This window comes from Barbus barbus (genome assembly GCF_936440315.1).
Source record: "Barbus barbus genome assembly, chromosome: 22".
NCBI classification, from domain to species: Eukaryota; Metazoa; Chordata; class Actinopteri; order Cypriniformes; family Cyprinidae; genus Barbus; species Barbus barbus.
Window position 1 is genome coordinate 14,434,276 of NC_136750.1, and position 21,194 is coordinate 14,455,469.

Consider the following 21,194-nt stretch of genomic DNA (forward strand, 5'->3'; position numbering starts at 1 on the left):
AAATGAAAAAGCATTTGAGGTGTTTCATTGGTTTCATGAGTCCGGCTATAACAACGACACTATTGTAAATCATGTTTGAATTTTTTTAATCATCATCATCATCATCATCAGAGTCACGGTGATGTTTTATAATTTAATTCTCAAAGCAAAAATGGATTGAACAAGACAGAACATATAACGTCATTAAACAATCTTAACAGTTCCGAAAAAAACAGTATGATCATCAGCACTCTTAATAACGGTTAGCATTTTGTATTATCAAGATGAATAAAACTTTTTAGTTCTCAATGCAACATTCTTCATCTTCTCATCTTGTGTGGTTATGATGGCAATGCGTATATTAAATACTGAACTACAAAAAAAAAAAATGCGTTTTACGGTCACGTCTTAATGTGTTAAATTAAGACTCAAAATAGTTGATATGACAAGCATCTACATTCCAAACTAAATGGAATTTAGGCAAAACAATTAGTGTTGAGGAAGCATCTCACAGCTTCTACACCTGCAGGCTGTTTGTGGTACTACAACTAGAAGCACCTCGCGATAATAGTATTTTTCACATATACTAGAAATCAGTTATATCTCTGCTCTTATTTCAAATGCAGTGGTTTGGTTGTACTAGCTAGTATAATTGCTTCAGTGAAGTTTACACAGAGTCATTTAGTTCAATCGAAAATCATTGACATAACAGTCAGCTTACTATGTCTTGGAAAAATATGCAAATGGTTTAACAAGATATACGAAAGAGAAAATGAATGAAATGATGGTAGTTAAAGTGGAAGGATGTATTTTGCTGACATAAGCTTTACCATGGTGTCTGTGATAACGGAGCGTACTTCCTGTTTACTGTGATCCGTGTGAGCTCTGGCTGCTCTGTTGTCCAGAGTAATTCCCATATTGACCGTAGTACTGGTTCCACTGGTTCTGATTCTGATAATACTGCTGCCACTGCTGTGCATAATGGAGAAAAACATCACGCATCAATAAAAGGGCAACTTTTACTGTTTGTACATAGGGATCTTTATGAATATAGTCTTAAATTTCAATCATCTGATCTAATAAAACAAAATGAGTTTAAATGTTACAAGACCAAAAAAGATTATACAACACATTCAAGGAATATTTAGAAATAAAGTAAACTCTATCAACAGCTGTGGCATGCAGACAATTATGAACAGTCATTCAGTTTATAAAAAAGGACAGAAAATGCATATAATGTACATGAATGCACTTAGAATCAGCATCAAAAGGTTTAAAAGTAGAAAGCTTGTTATGTTGTTGCTCAAGGTTATTCAATAAAAGGTTTGACCTGTAAAGTTGTCTAAATTGTCCATTTAAGATGAAACTACTTTTCTAGGTCAATGAAATTACCTTTGTAATTAATGCAGGTGGAATGTAAGGAACTAACTCACCACTATGTAAACACTGACTGTTATATCACATTATTTGTATTACTGTATGTCACTTCCTAGTTTAATAATATGGAAACCAAGCCAAAATAACTAGGTTTCTTTTTCCTAGCTGGTTATGAGTGAAAGGATTTGCTACAACAGGATTTGATTCCATAACATCAGATTCAAGCTTGTTCAAATATTGTTTAAATCTGGTCATATTTATAATAAGAATTTAGAGAGAACCAGAACAAGTGAGGAAATACAGAAAAAAAAAAGAAAAATAAAGTTGTTCAGTATTGTCGGATGTTTTTAAAGATGATAATGTCAGTATCTAGTATTATAGTATCTATTAATCCGAGGCAAGCACTTAAAAACGTACTCTGTTACTATCGTAACCTTGGTTCCCTGAGATATGGGAACGAGTACTGTGTCGCTTCGCCGCCACATCTCAGATTTCTTTGAATGAAGCGACTGAGGCGTGCAGCTCATAGCACGGCCAAGAACGCAGTACTCGTTCCCATATCTCAGGGAACTGAGGTTACGATAGTAACAGAGTACGTTCCCTGTCAATATTTCGACACTGCGTTGTAAGACGCTTGTATGGGAACCTGTATAATTACGCCGTGCTATGATGGGGAACGACTCAAAACCATAACTCACATGGGGAAGACCCAGGGGAATTAAAAATACACCAAGCACAGGCTGAGCCGTCAGGGTAATCCGTGGCCTGGTTGTCGTCCTGTAAATTGACACTTTGTGCCCATATAATATGGACTGTCCAAGAGAGGGAGGGACTTGAGCAATGTTGGTCAAGTGAACCCCTAAGACTGCTTAACTAGCCGGAGGCGGCAAACTAAGCAGAAAGGACTCTGACCTGCAAGGCGGGGACATCCAGGTTGTAAAAGTGAAGTGAAGTGAAGTGACATTCAGCCAAGTATGGTGACCCATACTCGGAATTTGTGCTCTGCATTTAACCCATCCAACGTGCACACACACAGCAGTGAACACACACACACACACCGTGAACATACACCCGGAGCAGTGGGCAGCCATTTTATGCTGCAGCGCCCGGGGAGCAGTTGGGGGTTCGGTGCCTTGCTCAAGGACACCTCAGTCGTGGTATTGAGGGTGGAGAGAGCGCTGGACATTCACTCCCCCCACCTACAATTCCTGCCGGCCGGAGACTCGAACCCGCAACCTTCGGATTACAAGTCCGACTCTCTAACCATTAGGCCACGACTTCCTTAACCTTATAAAACCTTATAAATGTGGATGGCGAGGACCAGCCAGCCGCCTCACAAATTTCCGAAATGGACACCCCGCTGGACCACGCCCAGGAAGAGGCGATGCCTCTGGTGGAATAGGCTCTGACTCCAATGGGGCACTGCAAGCCCAAGGAGGAGTATGCTAGGGTGATAGCATCCACTAACCACCTGGAAATCATTTGCTCTGTAACAGGGCGACCTTTAGCACAGTTACTGAAGCTGACAAAAAGCTGTTCCGACCTCTTGTATAAGGAGGAACGCTCGATGTATACCCTGAGGGCCCTGACGGGGCAGAGCAGGGACAATCTCTGGTCATCTGTCGAGGGGGCCAGCGGAGAAAGTGCTATGACCTGGGCTCTGAACGGAGTGGAGAGCACCTTAGGTACATAACCCAGCCTTGGTTTCAGGACGACCTTGGAGTCGTTAGGCCCGAATTCTAGGCAAGCAGGGCCTATAGGTCTCCTACTCCCTTAACCGACGCCAGTGCTAACAGCAGGGCGGTTTTAAACGAGAGTAATCTCAGGCTCGCGGATTGCAATGGTTCAAACGGGGGGCCTCTCAAGGCCCTTAGCACGGTTGGTAAGTCCCAAGTTGGAACTGTACGAGGGCGCGGGGGGTTTATTCTCCTGGAGCCTCGTATAAACTGGACCACCACACTATTTCTGCACACCGATCGGCCAGCAATAGGGGCGTGAAAAGCCACTATGGCTGAAGCGTAAACCTTGATGGTGGATGGGGAACGCTGTTTATCCAGCATCTCCCGCAGAAACGAAAGAACCACTGATACCTCAGAGGTGACCGGATCTAAGTGGCGGTCTTGACACCAAGCTGAGAAAATGGACCATTTCAGAGCATAGAGGCGCCTGGTAGACGGGGCTCTAGCTTCTGCCATAGTGTTTAAGACATGCTCTGGGCGGTCGAAAGGCTCCCGTTGAGCGGCCACACATGCAGGGCCCATAGCTCGGGCCGTGGATGCCACAGCGTGCCGTTCGCTTGAGAGAGGAGGTCCCGTCTCAAGGGGATGGGCCACGGGGCTGCTTCGAGCAGCTGGACTAACTCAGACACCCACGGCTGGTTCCTCCAGAGTTCCTCGCTATTAGAAGAAGCCTGTGCCGTCATTCCCTGACTCGTCTGAGTACCTGCGGTAGCAGAGCGATTGGAGGGAACGCATAGAGTTGGAACCCTCTGCTTCAGTCAGAAATGGATGGGCTGCATGTGAAGCAGGCCCAACCGAAGTCCTGGCGAAGCTGCTGCCATCAGGCCCAGCATTTTTTGGAAAGCCTTGAGCAGGTGGACGGTCCCTTCCTTGAAGGAGGCCGTGCGGCGCTGAACAGGCATGGCTCGTTCAGCTGAGACAGTTGCTATCCCCAGGAACGACACTCGTTGGCTGGGTGACAGTATGCTCTTGGCAAAGATGACCCTGAGCCCCAGGCAATATAAGTGGCTGAGAAGGAGGGTCTTGTGCGATGTTGAAACCGACTCTGACTGGGCCAGAATGAGCCAGTCGTCGAGGTAGTTGAGGATGCGGATTCCCATCTGTCACAGAGGGGAGAGAGCCGCTTCCATGCATTTTTGATTTAGTCTTAGTCTTTATCTTGAGACGAAAATGCTTAATAGTCTTAGTCACATTTTAGTCATTTGAGTCTTTCATAGTTTTAGTCGTTTTAATCGACGAAAAATAATTGCATTTTTGTCAACTTTTAGTCATTACTTTTAGTCAAACTGCAGTTACCAACATTTATTTTGGAAGCTATTATATATGTAGTATTCAAACAAAAATAGTCATCAATTCTTCTCTCTTTAGATCAAATCAATTAAGCTTAGTTATGAGAAATTTGAATCAAGGATTGAATTTGGAAAAACTGGAATAAATTTTAATTTTTTGGTAGAGATATAAATTAAACTAATTTTTCAGATACAGTAGGTTTACTTAACAAGTATACATTTATTTAACATCTTTTGTTGGTTAACATTTATGACAGATAATTAGGAATGCTGTCCATTTAAGACGGAAGGTATGCATGTAATAGCCTACTGACATACATTCAGTTTTCACCCACCTGTTTAAGCTCACTTAAACCATAACGGACTGTATTTCCGTGAGATACTCTACATGAGAGACATTTGGACTGCTGTGTGTGTATTTGAGCACTGAGAACTGATCGCGCGCTGTATGAGAACTGAAGAAGTGGAGCGTGCGCGAGAGAGAGCACTTCTATCAGCGCAATTCTGTCTATCGCACCTTCACTGACTAAGTTAATCGACAATTAATTGTGACTCCCGGGAAAAACGGGACGTCTGGTCACCCACTCCCTAACCCTTCGGGTGCTGAGGCCATTGTCTCAGATCGCTAGTTCGCGTTTTGGTAGCCTATCCGCCCACCGCGGCTGCCATGCAAACGCACCTTATCCAATGACAGAGACACACATTTTGAAAGACAAGACAGTTAACTTAGCCTATAGGATGTATTTTGAATGTCCGGTAGTCCTCAAATAACATTTTAGTCCCCTCTCGTCTTGTTAATGAAGACGCGCATAAATTTCGTCAGTTTTTATCATCAGATATTAGTTTTAGCTCGTCAACGTCTCATCTTAGTCACAGAGAAAAGGTTCGTTGACGAATATTTTTCGTCGTCGTCTTCGTCAACGACATTAACACTGCCCAGACGGGAGCACCTTGTATTGATATGCCACCCCTTCGAATGCGAATCTCAAGAATCGTCTGTGATGGGGGGCTACCTGGATGTGAAAATTTGCGTCTTTCAAATACAGTGACATGAACCAGTCCCCTGGGCATATTTACGAGAGGATCTGTTTCAATGCGATCATCCTGAACGACCTTTTTACCAGGGCGTGATTCAGGAGTCTGAGATCTAGAATAGGTCGCAGGCCACCGTGTTTTCTGGGGACGAGGAAGTAGCGGCTGAAGAAGCCTGACTTGCTCTGGGCTGGAGGAACGATTTAGCTGCCTCTTTCATCTCCATCAGCGTAAGCCAAATGTGGCGTTCCAACATTACCACGCTAGACATTGACAGCACGATGGCCCGGGCGGTGGCTTTGGTGGTGCGCAGGGCCAGGTCCGTTGGGGTTGGGCTTGTTGGCGCCCCGGGAGAAACCACTCATCCAGCCTGCTACGAGATGGCTCCCAGCGGAGACCACTCGAGCCCGAGCTCATTGACAGCCTTCATCATCACACGGACAAGCTACTCGTCCGTTTTGGGTCTGGCACTGTGTGAAGAGGACTGTGGCAAGAGGGTGGGGTCAGTTGCTGAGCCCGATAAATCTGAGATGTGGCGGCGAACCAGTGAGTTTTTTCTTCTATTTTCAAAAAGAACAAAAGTTTTGGTTGAACGGAAATATTTATTACTAGGGTAGTGATGAATTGTTTTTAAAGACTTCTTTTTCTTCATTACAAAATCTAAAATTGATGGGCACTGTCCATACCTTTGGAAAATTAACATTTGGGTGCTGACCATCTGCCGTAAGCTTTAGTAACTGAGTTCTTACTACCAATAATACAATTTCTCAGAAATTGCTTCATTCATTTATATCCACAACACTATATATATATATAGATAGTTAGATAGTATAGATAGTTGATGCATATTCCTATTTTGTTCCCCAAGAAAAGCAGATTAGAAGCTGTCAAACCTGTTATTTGAGAAGTTATCAGAGCAAAAGTTGTTTTTAATCCTTCCTTGCAACTCACCTGTTGATACTGCTGATTGTAGTTCTGCTGGTTATATGATTGTCCAGATCCTCGATCGTCATGGCCACCTTGCCCATAATCTGGGTACCGGTTGTAGTTGTAGCCTTGGTTGTAGTTTCCCTGGCGATAGTTGCCCTGGTTGTAGCCTTGATTGTAACCCTGGTTATAGCTCTAAAAGAAATGTTGGAACAAAATAAAACAAAACAAAACACAAACACATCTGATGAAGCTAAATGTCTGTCACAGATACATAGCTATTTACAGACTCACTTGGTTATAGCCCTCTTTGTTATAAGAGCTATAGCGGTTGCTATTGTAGCTTCCTCGAGACTGATGGCCGCTGCTGTATCCATCTCGCCCGTCTCTGTGATTCCCTCCCCAGCGGTTCTGATTGTAGCCATCACGGTTATAACCTGACAAAAGCAGAGAGCAAGGTGAAACCTCAAAAAGCACTAATGACAGACTTTTAAATTATTTGACACCCTAATAAGGTCAATTCACCTCCCCTGTAGCTTACTCCAGGTCCTCCTCTGTTCTGAGGGCCTCCTCTCGACCCTCTGTGGTTGTCGTACCGCTGGTAGCCACTTTCGCGTCTACGGTGTCCCCCGTTATCAAAGCGTTTCTCAGGCGGAGGCCCGGCTTTCCGGCCCTCCTCATTGTACCGTTTGACCAGCTCAACAGCCTCTTCTTTTTGCAGCTCAACGAAGGTCACTTCATCCAGGAAGTCTCCAACCTCTGGCAGCACAAAGTTGGCTTCAAAGCCATGGAAAGGGGAGAGAAGTTGGGACAGATCACACCACCAGAAGACACAAAGAGAAACTTGATCAAATTATGACCTCACAAAATATTGCTAAAAGAAGATGGGAAAATTTATATTTTCATTTCAAAAGTGTAAATCATGAACACAACCATGAGCAAACCAAGTATAGTCTCAAAAACATGCTTGGAAAAAAGGATGTCTCTCTTTACAGTGGTGGCCAAAATTATTAGAACACTAGTATTTTCAGCAGCTAAAAAATGGTTTTAAGTCAGTTATTTCTGTCATTTGCTGTAGTGTGTCAGTAGGAAATCAGTTTACATTTCCAAACATTCATCATCTCTTGAAGCATCTTGGAGACGTTGCCACAGTTCTTCTGGATTTAGTCTGTCTCAGTTTGTTCTGTTTCTTCATGCTATTCCAGACAGACTGGATGATGATGAGATCAGATCTCTGTGTGGAGCACTGGCTGTCATCAGACTCCTTGTGCAAACAAAAATCTCACTGGATTATTACAATTAATGGCAAAATGAATGTTTATAAATGTAAACTGATATTTCCTACAGATACACTATACAGCAAAAGACAGAAATAACTGACTTAAACCCATTTTTTAGCTGGTGAAAATAATTTTGGCCACCACTGTATTGTGACAAAGGTATTAGTATGAATTCTTATTTTTTAATGACATTTTTAATGATAATGCACATGCTTGGTTTGCAGCATCTCGTGTATCATTAAGACATGGAGGTGAGGGTGGGATGATCAAAAGGATCCAATCAAACTGAGGACAAAGGTCCTAGACATAAAGCTGTTTTCTTTGATGAAGCAGTACATGCAGTACATAAAGTTTACAAACCAAAAAGCAAAAGCAAAAGTGCGAAAATCTGTTATTTTTCTGATTTCTACAGTTTTCCATATAGCAGCACTCCTACCTTTCATTTCTAAAACAGCATGATCAGGCACATCCTTCCCTTCCTCATGTGTTTGCTTTAATGTTCGGTCTTTTAAACCCTCATCCGTGGGACAAATTACAATAGCCTTGCGTTGAAACCCTTCAAAAGGACGCATTTTTCGTCTCTGGGCTGATCCATATACATTTGTCTAGCAATAGTGAAAAGAAAGAAGTAAAAGCTGTTCATTATTGTTTCTTTTGTGTGGCTTTGCTTTTCCCCCGGAGGAAATCTGGAACCCTGCAATGAAGTGAGAGTGGTTTTTCTTTCTTTACCTGTACCTACTGATGAACCTTTACAAGACCTCACACTTACCTTACACAGGTGTTTGTCAGGACCTGGATCCTGGAACAAAAACCTTTAAAGACCCTTAGTTCTAAATTGGCCATATATATATATATATATATATATATTTATGTTGTGAAACAATTAATCGCATCCAAAATAAAAGTTTTTGTTTCCATAATATAAGTATGTGTACTGTGTATATTTATTATGTGGCTATAAATACAAACACATGCAAGTATGTATTTTGAAAATATTTACATGTATATACATTTATATTCTTATATTTGATATTATAAGTATAATTAATATATAAACATGTTTTTTCTTAAATATATACATACATGTGTTTGTATTTATATATACATAATTAATATACACAGTATACACATATGCAAACAAAAACTTTTTTGAATGCGATTAAACGGGATTAATCGTTTGACAGCACTAATATATAATATATATATATATAAATGTATTCCTATTGAGGGCTCCCGAACTTTTCAGTCGTGATTACTGGATTACTGGATGTTGAGTTTTTCCTTGAGTGTATATTTTCCAAACCCTTGGACACACAAATTTTTATGTCTATAATTTTTATTGTCAAAAGAATAAAAGTTGAACCAACTTAATGGATACTTGCTTAGGAAAGATTACTCTTTGTTCCCTTTGAAAACAGTTAATATTTTGTAACCGTTAATAATGGGCACAAAGAACAATATTTAAACCGATTCAATATTTGAAAGCTTAATTTTCTAGTTTGAAGTCGACATGAAATGGAATCTGGATCTGTGATCATATGTCATTGCGAGAGGGACATTTTATGTGTTTGTGTGTTGGACCATCAGTAGTAATTTTGAATTATTATGGAATACCATGCCCACAAAATAAAATTGATAATCAGATTTCAGAGATTATTTTATCACCACCTTGTGCAAAGTAAACTATGTACCACAATGTTAAACTATGTTCCTTTTTTGCAAGAAATTAGTGAATTTTTGCATTGGCAAAAAATACCAATATTCCAAAACAAAACACCATGAGAAAGAATAACTTGGTTTCCAGTTTTTTATTTTATCATCATTTTACTTAGAACCAGTTCTCACTTTTTAAATTCTCAGGTTTATCCATGTCCATGGGAACGCTGAATGTTGTCTAGCTCATGTACAATAACCAGTTTAACTGTAAATTCAATTCAACACAATAACTGCACACTTCTTAAAATATAATGGAAATGTCATCTATACATACAAAATATTTAAAATAAGAGTTAAGAAAAAAGCTTTCCCATTCTAAAAGGGTCTCCTTCACTTGCCTTGACTCATGCGTCTCTTTGTGGTGCTTCAGGTCTATACATATAGGCATATATCACTTACCTGAGAATACTCAGACTAGTTTGAGCCGTGCGACTCTACCTACCTTAAAAACCAGCTATGCCCTGAAAATCCAATAAGCCACTTACCTTGTTACTGAAACAATAACAACAACAACCCACAGGATAATGGAGGTCATTTAGTCTATTCCTTTTATAATTAGTATAGCAACAAAATGTGTTTTTCTCACTCACCAGGCTGAGCTTACTTGTCTCAACATCTAAATACAGTCTTGGGCTACCGGCACATTATCAGAGAGGCTCACAGAACAATTCAATGTTATTGGAAATGCAAGATAATGTAAATGCTAAAAACGAACATGTTTGACATTAATGACTTTTCTGACACTGCATTATACAACATTCAATCAAAAGCTGCTTCTACTCTTTCATATTGTGGCCTCCTGAAAGATAAATAAATAACAAATTAGAAGAAAAACAGAAGAGCTCACTCACAGTTATATCTTCACTGGGAATCATAGGAATGCGTTTGCAGTACCTGATCCAAGATGTAGTTCCGTCTTTTGCAGGCAGCAATCTGGATCATTTGGTTCAGGCACTGAGTGGCCTGCTGAATCAGGATGTCCCAGCGCCCAGCATAGTTTCTCTGGCGACGTAATCCCATCACCTAAGATCATAACAGAAACATCAAAAGATCATCTTTTTTTTTAAGCATTATCCACTAATGTTAATAAATTTGGGGTCGGTAAGATTTTTAAATATTTTTTTGAAACAAGGTCTCATGTTCACCATGTATTTGATCAAAAATAAATGAAAAATAATACTGTGAAATATTATTAGTTTAAAATAACTTTTCTATTTTAATATGTAATATATTATAAAGTAATAAGTTAAAAAAAAAGCATTTATTTAAAACAGTTTTAATTTCTTTATTTCAAAAAACAAAAAATAATCTAACTGAGCCTAACCTTTTTAACAGTAAATGTATATTTTTATACAATTATTTACACCACAAATTTATAAATAAAGTAAAAAACCAAACACCTGTTCCATTCAATTGCACTTGTTTTTGGACCCAAGAACATGATTTCTTTTCAAATGTGAACCATAAAACACATTTAAACATGTGATCCTACCTTCATTTTCTCCATGATGGCATTTGTGCCCAGGATGTTATATTTCTTCTCTGGGTTCATCTCTGCATGCTTAGTGGCCCATGTGGTTTTACCGCAAGCAGGAAGACCAACCATCATCAGTACCTACACACAAAAGTGATATTCTCTCGACTGTACACATTTATTTGAGACCATATTTACTACCAATGAAAAGTTTAGGGGACCGATATTTTGTTACTGTTTTTCAAAAGTCTCTTATACTCACCTAGGGAGAATTTATTTGATAAAAAATATAGTAAAAATAATACTGTGAAATATTAACAGATTATTAAATTAAAACAACTACTAAAAAAAAAAACATACATTTTAAAATGTCATTTTATTTCTATGATGGCAAAGCTACATTTTCAATAGTTTCAGTTTGCTGATTTGATGCTAACAAAACAAAACATCTTACTGACCCAAACATTTTGAACAGAGCATCCATCTACAAATTAGACAATGTTTGTCTTAAAGATGTTATATAAAACTTCACTGCAAAAGCAAAGTGAAACATAAAATCAAATGGTCACACAACCTGTATGTAGCTAATCAGGAAAATGTACCTCACAATCAGATTTGTTGAAGGGACCAACAGTTCCTCTGACCCTGTTCTCTATGTTGACGGCCCCAATCAAAGTGTAGCCATCTTGCAAAGGAAAGAAAGGTTCCACTCGCTGGCCAAAGTTAAACTCAACAGAGCAGTTCTTCACAAGGACGTGAGGATACAGTGCACGACCAGCCAGTTCTTCTTTAGATACGTGAAATGCCACATCAAGCCATTTCCCGTTCTTTGAGAAAGCCATTTCCACCTGCTCATGACTATTAAAGTCCTGCAAAAGACACATATAAGACTACAGTGGGGATCGAAAGTTTGGGAACCCCTTGCAGAATCTGTGAAAATGTGGATAATTTTACCAAAATAAGAGAGATCATACAAAATGCATGTTATTTTTTATTTAGTACTGTCCTGAGTAAGATATTTTCCATAAAAGATGTTTACATATAGTCCAGAAGACAAAAAATAGCTGAAATTATTAAAATAACCACATTCAAAAGTTTGGGAACCCTTGGTTCTTAATACTGTGTGTGGTTACCTGGATGATCTACGACTGTTTTTTTGTTTTGTGATGGTTGTTCACGAGTCCCTTGTTTGTTCTGAACAGTTAAACTGAGCACTGTTCTTCAGAAAAATCCTCCAGGTCCTGCAGAATCTTCAGTTTTCCAGCATCTTTTGCATATTTTAACCCTTTCCAGCAGTGACTGTATGATTTTGAGATCCACCTTTTCACACTAAGGATGATTGAGGGACTCAAACGCAACAATTAAAAAAGGTTCAAACATTCACTGATGCTCCTGAAGGAAACACGATGCATTAAGAGCCGGGGGTGAAAACTTTTTGAATTTGAAGATCAAGGTAAATTGTACTTCATTTGTTTTCCAGGAAACATGCAAGTATCTTCTGTCGCGTCAGAAGGGCAGTACTAAATGGAAAAATATGATATTTCAACAAAATAAGAAAAATTTGGACATCTTCATCCTGTTCAAAAGTTTTCACCCCCGGCTCTTAATGCATCGTGTTTCCTTCAGGAGCATCAGTGAATGTTTGAACCTTTTTTAATTGTTGCGTTTGAGTCCCTCAATCTTCCTCAGTGTGAAAACGTGGATCTCAAAATCATACAGTCACTGCTGGAAAGGGTTCAAATATCCAAAAGATGCTGGAAAACTGAAGATTCTGCAGGACCTGGAGGATTTTTCTGAAGAACAGTGCTCAGTTTAACTGTTCAGAACAAACAAGGGACTCGTGAACAACCATCACAAAACAAAAAACAGTCGTAGATCATCCAGGTAACCACACACAGTATTAAGAACCAAGGGTTCCCAAACTTTTGAATGTGGTTATTTTAATAATTTCAGCTATTTTTTGTCTTGTGGACTATATGTAAACATCTTTTATGGAAAATATCTTACTCAGGACAGTACTAAATAAAAAATAACATGCATTTTGTATGATCTCTCTTATTTTGGTAAAATTATCCACATTTTCACAGATTCTGCAAGGGGTTCCCAAACTTTCGATCCCCACTGTATATATTTATGCCAACTACTTTATTTAGGTACAGTAGGTACCTACCTACTGGAGGCTACATGCTTGTTATTTTGGTTTTATTTAATTATTCTCTCGATTCCAAAACCTAGTAAGTTGCCTATCTAGACAGAAGGCATCCTACAGTAGGTCCCATCCCAATGCTGTTCAATCAAATTAAAATTAGAGCATTTCATGTATTTTATTTTCAGAATAGTGTGTCATGGTGTTAGCTTAGCAACATGCTAATGCTAGACTCAATTAGAATCTATTTGTGCAACACCGGAAATTGCGGCCTATGTAGTCTGTTCCAAATCAGTCTCTTATAGGTGTTAAGATGATAGATACAGTAAGATGACGAGACAAGGTATGGTCACATTTACTGTTGCTTGACAAAATTTCATAGGACAAAGAAAGTGCTTGACAACGAATGATACAAAAAAACAATGATGAAATAAACATCCAAAGCTATTCTGCCTGCTAGCAAACAAACCAATCCTAAATAAGTGCTTTCAAAATAGCCTCTGTTTTATTCATCACTTCATAATATTTAAGTGAATACAAAACTAGATAGATACTACTAGAATGAGTGAACCTCGGTTTTACTTTGCGCTACGAATCTCTGCCCAAACAGAGATCACTGCCAAACCAAGAGGCTTACAATTGTTCAGCGCTGTAAATTCGTGTGAACGTTAAACAAATTTGAAACCAACGCAAAATTCACATAATATAATTTCTTAACCACCGGAAGTGTATCAAGCTAAATTCTTCATGACTTGATTTTGTATGAGAAATTTAAAGTAGTGGTAAATGTGACTGCACCTTTATCTTGCAGTATACAGAAAAGGTTTGACCAGGTTTTGCAACAGAGACACTGATTTAACAGATTCCAAAATATAAGTAAGAATAGCCCTCACAATATAACATCCAATGACATCACTTTCACCAAATTTCTCTCCGTAATCTTCAAATTTGCAACAGGTAGACTTTTTCCCTGTTCCACCATACCCATAAGAGAACGCCTCCTCTCCTGAAACAAAGTAATTCCCTACATAAGAACCCAGAAAGATCATTTCTATAAACAAATCCATGTGAGTGTACTTGTGAAACCTCACCAAGCTGTGTGCTGCAGGAATCCAGAGACCACCCGACTCTCACGACATGAGGGTCAGGCTCACTGCTGGGAAGATGCTTGACTGGTATACACTCCATAACCTGGAGACAAAAAACAAGATTATGTAAACTATTAAGTAGATTTGAAAGTTAAAGGGATAGTTCTGGAAATCACTCGCCCTCCTGTCGTTCCAAACCTGCAAGACATTCGTTCATCTTCAGTACACAAATTATAATATTTTTGATTAAATCCGAGAGCTCTTTGACCCTCAATAGACAGCAAAGTTCTCTCATAGCTTCATAAAATTACAGTTGGACCAGTGATGTCACATGGACTATTTTAACGATGTACATACTACGTTTCTGGGCCTTGAACGTGTCAGTTCCATTGCTTTCTATGGAGGGTCAGAAAGCTCTTGGATTTCATCAAAAATATCTTAATTTGTGTTCTGAAAATGAAAGTAGGTCTTATGGGTTTGGAACGACATGATGGCGAGTAATTAATGACAGAATTTTCATTTTTGGGAGAAATATCCTTTTAATTAAAGAGAAACAACTGATCTGAATTACCAAAAGTGTGGGGTAAGTAAGATTGGAAATAAATTAATACTTTTATTCAGCAAGGACATATTAAATTAATACAATTTGAAATGCTGTTCTTTCTATTCATTAAAGAATCCTAAGAATGTATCACGGTTTACACAAATTATTAAGCAGCACAACTGTTTTCAACTTTCAGAATAATAAGAAATCTTTCTTAAGCACCAAATCAATATACAGTGCTGCTGGAAAGTTTGTGAACCCTTTAGAATTTTCTATATTTCTGCATAAATATGACCCAAAACATCATCAGATTTTCACACAAGTCCTGAAAGAAGACAAAGAGAATCTAATCAAACAAATGAGACAAAAATATTTTCTTTGTTATTTATTTATTCAGGAAAATGGTCCAATATTGCATATCTGTGAGTGGCAAAAGTATGTAAATCTCTTGGATTAGCAGTTAATTTAAAAATGAAATTAGAGTCCATCTGTGCAGAGGTGTGTTCAGTCAGTGCAATGACTATCAAATGTCAGTACGTGACCTGTTTTATTCAAAGAACAGGGATCTATCAAAGTCTGATCATGTTTGTGGAAGTGAATCATGTCACGGACAAAGGAGATTACTGAGGACCTCGGAAAAAGAGTTGATGTTGCTCATCAGGCTAGAAAAGTTTACAAAACCATCTCTAAAGAGTTTGTCTCCACAAATCCAGTCAGACAGATAGTGTACAAATGGAGGAAATTCAAGACCACTGTTACCTTCCCGAGAAGTGTCGACCAGCCAAGATCACTCCAAAGCAGAACATGTAATAGTCTGCAAGGTTGCAAAAGTTCCCAGGGTAACTTCTAAGCAACTAAAGGCCTTTCTTACATCGGCTAATGTTAATGTTCATGAGCCCATCATCAGGAGAACACTGAGCAACCATGGTGTGCATGGCAGAGTTACAAAAAGAAAGCCACTGTTCTCCAAAAAAGAAAACTGCTTGCTGAAGATCATGTGGACAAGCCAGAGGACTATTGGAGAAAGGTTTAATGGATGGATGAAACCAAAATAGAACTTATTGGTTTAAATGAGAGGCTATTATGTTCAGAGAAAAGAACACACTGCATTCCAGCTTAAGAATCTCATCCCATCTGTGAAACATGGTGGTGGTAGTATCAAGGCTTGGGCCTGTTTTGCTGCATCTTGGCCAGGACAGCCTGCCATCTTTGATGGAACAATGGATTCTGAATGATCCCAGCAAATTCTAAAGGAAAACGTCAGGACATCTGTTTAAGGACAGATTCTCAAGAGAACGTGTCTCAGCAAGACAACAACCCCTTTGTTATTGCGAAGTGCAAGTCAAGTGGAAAAAAAACAATATACTGCTAGTATACGTACCTCTTTGTGTTTTGAAAGTAGTGGAGACAAAAAAAAAAAGCAAAGTAGCGGAGACGGCAGCACAGGATAAAGCCGCACATTCAAGCTTCCTGCGTTTCTGCCTCTGCCTCACAAGACAGAATATAATACTACAGCGCAACCGCAACGGTAAGACAACATCTGTATTGCAAACTGTACTGCTGTTACTGTTGTTTTTAGCGTAGGCATAACAACGCAACGGCATTACAATAGAAACCAATGCACATTCAGTAAAAACGAAAGAGCGCTTATGGACACACAAATCGGATGTGAACTCTTGCGATATACTGTGTGGACAGTGAGTTATTCAAATCAGATTCCATCCGGATATGCACAAAATCGGATTTGGCCTGACAGTCTGAACGAAGCTTTACTGCAGCAAAAGGGGATCACACCAGATACTGAAAGCAAAGATTCACATACTTTTGCAACGCACAGATATGTAACACTGGATCATTTTTCTCAATAAATAAATGACAAAGAAAATATTTTTTTCTCACTTGTTTGATTCGCTTGTCTTTGCCTACTTTCAGGACTTATATGAAAATCTGATGATGTTTTGGGTCATATTTATGCAGAAATATAGAAAATTCTAAAGGGTTCACAAACTTTCAAGCAGCACTGTATGAGAATGATTTTTTTGAAGGATCACGTGACACTGAATACTCAACAATGGTGATAGCTTTGCCATCACAGGAATAAACTACACTTGAAAATATATCGAAATAGAAAACAGTTATTTTAAATGGTAATAATATTTCACAATATTACTATTTTGACTAATAAATGCAGATTTGGTAAGCCTAAGAGTATAAACATTACCTTCAGCTCATAGCACACGCGTCCCTTGTTTACACCAAACGTTGCTCGTGCTCCAGACCATAGGTAAGCAAATCCCTCGATGGTTAAAGGACAGCTGCTGCAACGGTCCTGAGAGACTTTGAAGTGCAAGTCACAGTTATCTGTCGAGGATTACAGAGAGAATTCCATTCTTATTATGACTACCATAAATCATAATTACACAAAATAAGCCCTCACGTACAAGTGTCAATGACCACAAGAGTGCCATCAAAGTCTTCCTCATCCTCTTCAGCAGGTGGCAGAGATGAGCGGGACCTGTGATAAAACAGAAAATCACAATGTAAATGTAACAGCACTTGTTAGTGTGCATTAAATCAAATATGCTGTTATAGGATTAAATCAAAAGCATTGTGGTAAATTCACCTCCTGTCTTCATGGTGTTCATAACAGCTGAAACCGTGGCTCTCATCATAGCCCCTCTTGTGGCCATAATGTGCATGTCCTTCCTTTTTGGTCTCGATCGCTGATCTCGGATCCTGTTGCTCTGTCTTCATCTCATCCTCATTTTTCACCTTTACTGGTGCCCCTTCGTGTTTTGTTAAACAATAAAATATTCAATATAAAGCAGAGGTTCTCAACCAAGGGGGCAGAGCGAGCTATGCCTCAGCAAACTTCCAAAGGGGCCTCAAAAAATGACTTAAAATGATTTAAAACATGACAAAACAAGCATTAAATTATATGAAAACAACTGAAATTAGTAAAACTTATAGTAAATGATGTAAAGTAAATTAATTTAAAAAATTATTTTTATCATGAATACACATTTCTAATTAAGCCAAGATCTAAAATAAAGGCAGAAATTGTGAGTAAAAACTGTTAAATCGTTAACCTTAATTCTTCTACAATATCACAAACAACTGGAAGAGTCCTGGGGTCAAATATGTTTGTTAACAACAGGGGGCCTCAGGGTAAAAAATAAAGGCAAACTGTGATTAATTTCATGATTATAAAAATAATAATAATAAACAAATAACATGTAGGAAATGCAAATGCTAAACTTTATATATAAATCTGCAATAATTAAATAACACTATAATTTTACCTATTTTTACATCCCATGAAGTGGAGACAAAAATATTAGTGGTAGACTGATATATTACCAAGGTTGATATTCAGGATTTTTTTAATGAGTGACATCAGCCTTTAAGTTTTTCTGTTTGGTCAATAAGTGTTGGAAGCGGGATTTTAATATTTATCATTTTTTATTTTTATTATTACAGCGCCGTGAACGTGCAAATTGGATGCAGACAGGAGAGTTCTGCGGTCACTCGATACACAACGCTGGCTAATCCAGTTGGCTGCTGTTATATTCACTGTGTACTTTATGTCAAATTAGAATTACTTGGTCTTTATTTGAGTAAACATGACTTGTCCACACATTTACCAGATTACTGAGTGCACTTTTGGTTACTGTGTTTACTTCCTTTTATTTGTGTTTTTAAATGTGTCTTTATTTGTGAAAACTCTAAGAAAATAGAATGTGAAAATAACAAGCTAAAATTAAATTTTTCATATTGATTCATTCTACATTCAGTAAACATTAGGTAAAATGGATGAAAAATGTATTAAAGCATGTGTTATTTGCTACCTATAAAATTATATTCTATATCATGTATATATTTCGGCTTTATATCAGTCATCAGGCACCCTGCTCTCTAAGAATCTAAAGAAATCTACATAATTTGACTGCTAGAAAATATCATAACTCATAATTAGGGTTACATGAACAAGCATCGAATCACAAAATTCAAAACTGCTGATAAAATGCATTCAAACCCACAAATGCCAGCTGCAGTCTTACCCTCTTTGCAGTGCGTCTCAACGGTTGCCTGTTGTACAGCCACAGTCCCTGGTTTATTTTCATCTTTAGAGACTTCAGAAACACTGGGGTCTATATCAGAGCCCTTTTTCTCAGCAGCCATCTGCCCTTGGTCAGAACACTCATTCCCAGCCTCTGCAACACCTGTCACAGGCAAACATGCAATGAGATCACAAATGTTTCAGCCGAATGTTTTTTCATTTTCATTAGTCAAAGCATGCATTAAATGATCTGCATATGCATGCAAACTCGAGTACCTGCTTCTGTCTCATCATTGCAGGTGGGTTCCTTTTTAGCCTCCAGAGCCTCCTGCAGCCGCTCCACCAGATCCACTTTAAGGCCTCGGGTGTCCAGCCCACGCTTCTGCAACTCCTCTTTCAGCTCGTTCACTTTCAGTTTCTCCACATCCACACTCATCCTGCATGACATAGCAAGGAGCTCTTGCTCCCAAACCTGCCAAAATGAACTATGATTGTCAAAACAGTATCCACATCTGTGCTTTAGTACATGTTAGCTGATTTTTAGCATCTGGCTAAACTGGTCACTAGCTGACTGAATCAAAAACCAGCTTAACAACCTTGTTGCTGATCCAAGTTGGCCTCACGCTGTGGTGTAGTCTACGTGATACGCAGGTATACGCCGTGTACCCACTAGACAATGTCAAGGATTTCCGTATACCCACTTTAAAAAGCGCAATGATACGTAACAACATTGTTCTGTAACAGAACTTTCACATGTTCATTCATAAATTCACTTCGTCTTTGCTCAGCCAATGCAAGTCTATGGGAAATCTTTGATTTCTGATAATAATTTATACGACAACTGTAAGTCACATCAGTTAGAAAAGATAAAGAAACAAACTAGAGATCAGGTCCAAGGTCTCTTGACGAGTTTGGTGCCTGTAGCATTAAAGCCCTAGGAGGATATACAGTACAGTTGAAAATTACAGTCTCAGAAGAATAAGGCAACATTTAAATAGCATAACAGTATGTTGGCTTTCTCAAGGTAGCTAATAACTTCAGTAACATTAGTGTGGTGGATTAGTGAATGTGGGAGAAGGGGAGAGATAACACAGAAACTGAGAATGTGTGTGTCTTTGTACAGCAGTTAAACTTAATACAATGCTTATACCCTTGCTTCAGATGATGAGAGAGATGAGAACTCCTGACCCGTCTTGTGGATTGAAAGTCAGGCAAGGGAATTTATAAACAGGCACTCTTAAATGTGCATTGAAAATTGCCAGCTGATAAACCCTGTGCTCCAGGGACCATATTCTTAAGATAAACGTAACTGGCTGAGTTAAATGATTAACATTAAACAGTAGAAAATCAGTCCAGTCTCCCCAGCTGTAAATGTGATTGGCTGTTAAAGTCTTCTGTTGCTTATAATAAATTGACATGTTGATATCACATAAGCAGTCTTTCAGAATGCTCTCAGTTACATGTAGAGGCATATTGTATGAGTGAGAGTATTATACCCACTACAAAAAAACTAGACTACACCACTGGCCTCACGTAATGACCTGCTCAGACTTGCTAGAAACCAGCTAGACCACTTTAGGATCATGTGATAGCTGGTCTATCAGCTTTAATCAGTTAATACCTAACTAATGACAAGGTTAGACCAGATAGAAACCAGCTTTCATTTCCAAAAACACAGCTACCAGTTTAAACCGACAGGGTGGGACATTTACCCAGCTAATTTGCTAAATCATGTGCACACATAAATTGTGTAGTAAATGCATTAGCAAACAGGCACATCTAGTGTAATTCAGTAAATGCAATATATATTGAGAAATGACACATGCACTGTTTTGTCAAGCTATGCCAGCTAACTCAGCTCATGTAAATGGACGTGCATTTATCTAATGCAAATTCTAAAATGTCAGTTAAAAAGGTGTCATGGGCTTACCACAGCACAGCTCTTGGTTAGTTGAAGGTGAGTTTTTGAGTGGTGTAAACAACACAGGACAGCGCGGGCCTCAGCTCAACATCAGCGCGAGGCAGGAGAACACAGGCATTCTGAATGTTGTCCATAGTGTTTGAGTGCTGCCAACTACTGGACACATCTAGAATATACCGATACATTCCTTTACTATTCATTAAAGTAAAGTAAAGTAAAGTAAAGTAAAGTAAAGTCGTGACGTATTGTCAAGTATGGTGACCCATACTCGAAATTGGTGCTCTGCGTTTAACCCATCCAAGTGCACACACACAGCAGTGAGTAGTGAACAAATGCACACACACACGCACACACACACCGTGAACACACACCCGGAGCAGTTATCATTATCAATTATGAGCATTATCAAGCCCCGTCAATGTTTACTAATGTTACTCTTTTTAATCTAATTCTACCCGATTAAATATAAGATATGCATTTGTTAATATTTCGTACATGAATGATATTATGAACTGTTTTTGTTAATATAGCACATCATGAAGTGCATGAAACATTACATTGTCAGAGTTTCCCAAGCAGGGATTTGTAAACTGATGAAAAGCTAATAATGAATTAAAAGTCT

The 21,194-nt window shown here is 38.7% G+C and overlaps 1 protein-coding gene across 2 annotated transcripts; it reads right to left on the reverse strand.

The window, feature by feature from the left end:
• Positions 1–66: 66 nt before the first annotated feature.
• On the reverse strand, positions 67–20,717 carry LOC306888403 (heterogeneous nuclear ribonucleoprotein U-like protein 1). 2 transcript variants are annotated; one of them, XM_079446666.1, is made up of 16 exons: positions 20,582–20,717; positions 18,928–19,123; positions 18,653–18,814; positions 17,215–17,377; positions 17,033–17,106; positions 16,813–16,952; positions 14,051–14,150; positions 13,853–13,965; positions 11,416–11,682; positions 10,832–10,954; positions 10,234–10,362; positions 8,060–8,228; positions 6,869–7,120; positions 6,638–6,780; positions 6,368–6,538; positions 67–951 (listed from the first exon to the last, which is right to left on the reverse strand). In XM_079446666.1, exons 2-16 carry the CDS (start codon positions 19,097–19,099, stop codon positions 844–846), a joined length of 2,286 nt encoding a protein of 761 aa, XP_079302792.1. In that variant the 5' UTR covers positions 19,100–19,123; positions 20,582–20,717; the 3' UTR covers positions 67–843. The 2 variants fall into 2 exon arrangements, with proteins under 2 accessions (XP_079302792.1, XP_079302793.1); XM_079446667.1 differs by having other exon boundaries at positions 16,813–16,928; positions 20,582–20,682.
• Between the last annotated feature and the right edge of the window lie 477 nt (positions 20,718–21,194).

Coding starts and splice junctions, on each gene's coding strand:
- LOC306888403 (XM_079446666.1), bottom strand. CDS start 19,099: ATGTCATGCAGGATGAGTGTGGATGTGGAGAAACTGAAAGTGAACGAG. Junction 17,378..18,652: donor TGAGACGCACTGCAAAGAGG/GTAAGACTGCAG, acceptor CAAAACACGAAG/GGGCACCAGTAAAGGTGAAA. Junction 8,229..10,233: donor GGAACTACATCTTGGATCAG/GTACTGCAAACG, acceptor CACTATTGCTAG/ACAAATGTATATGGATCAGC.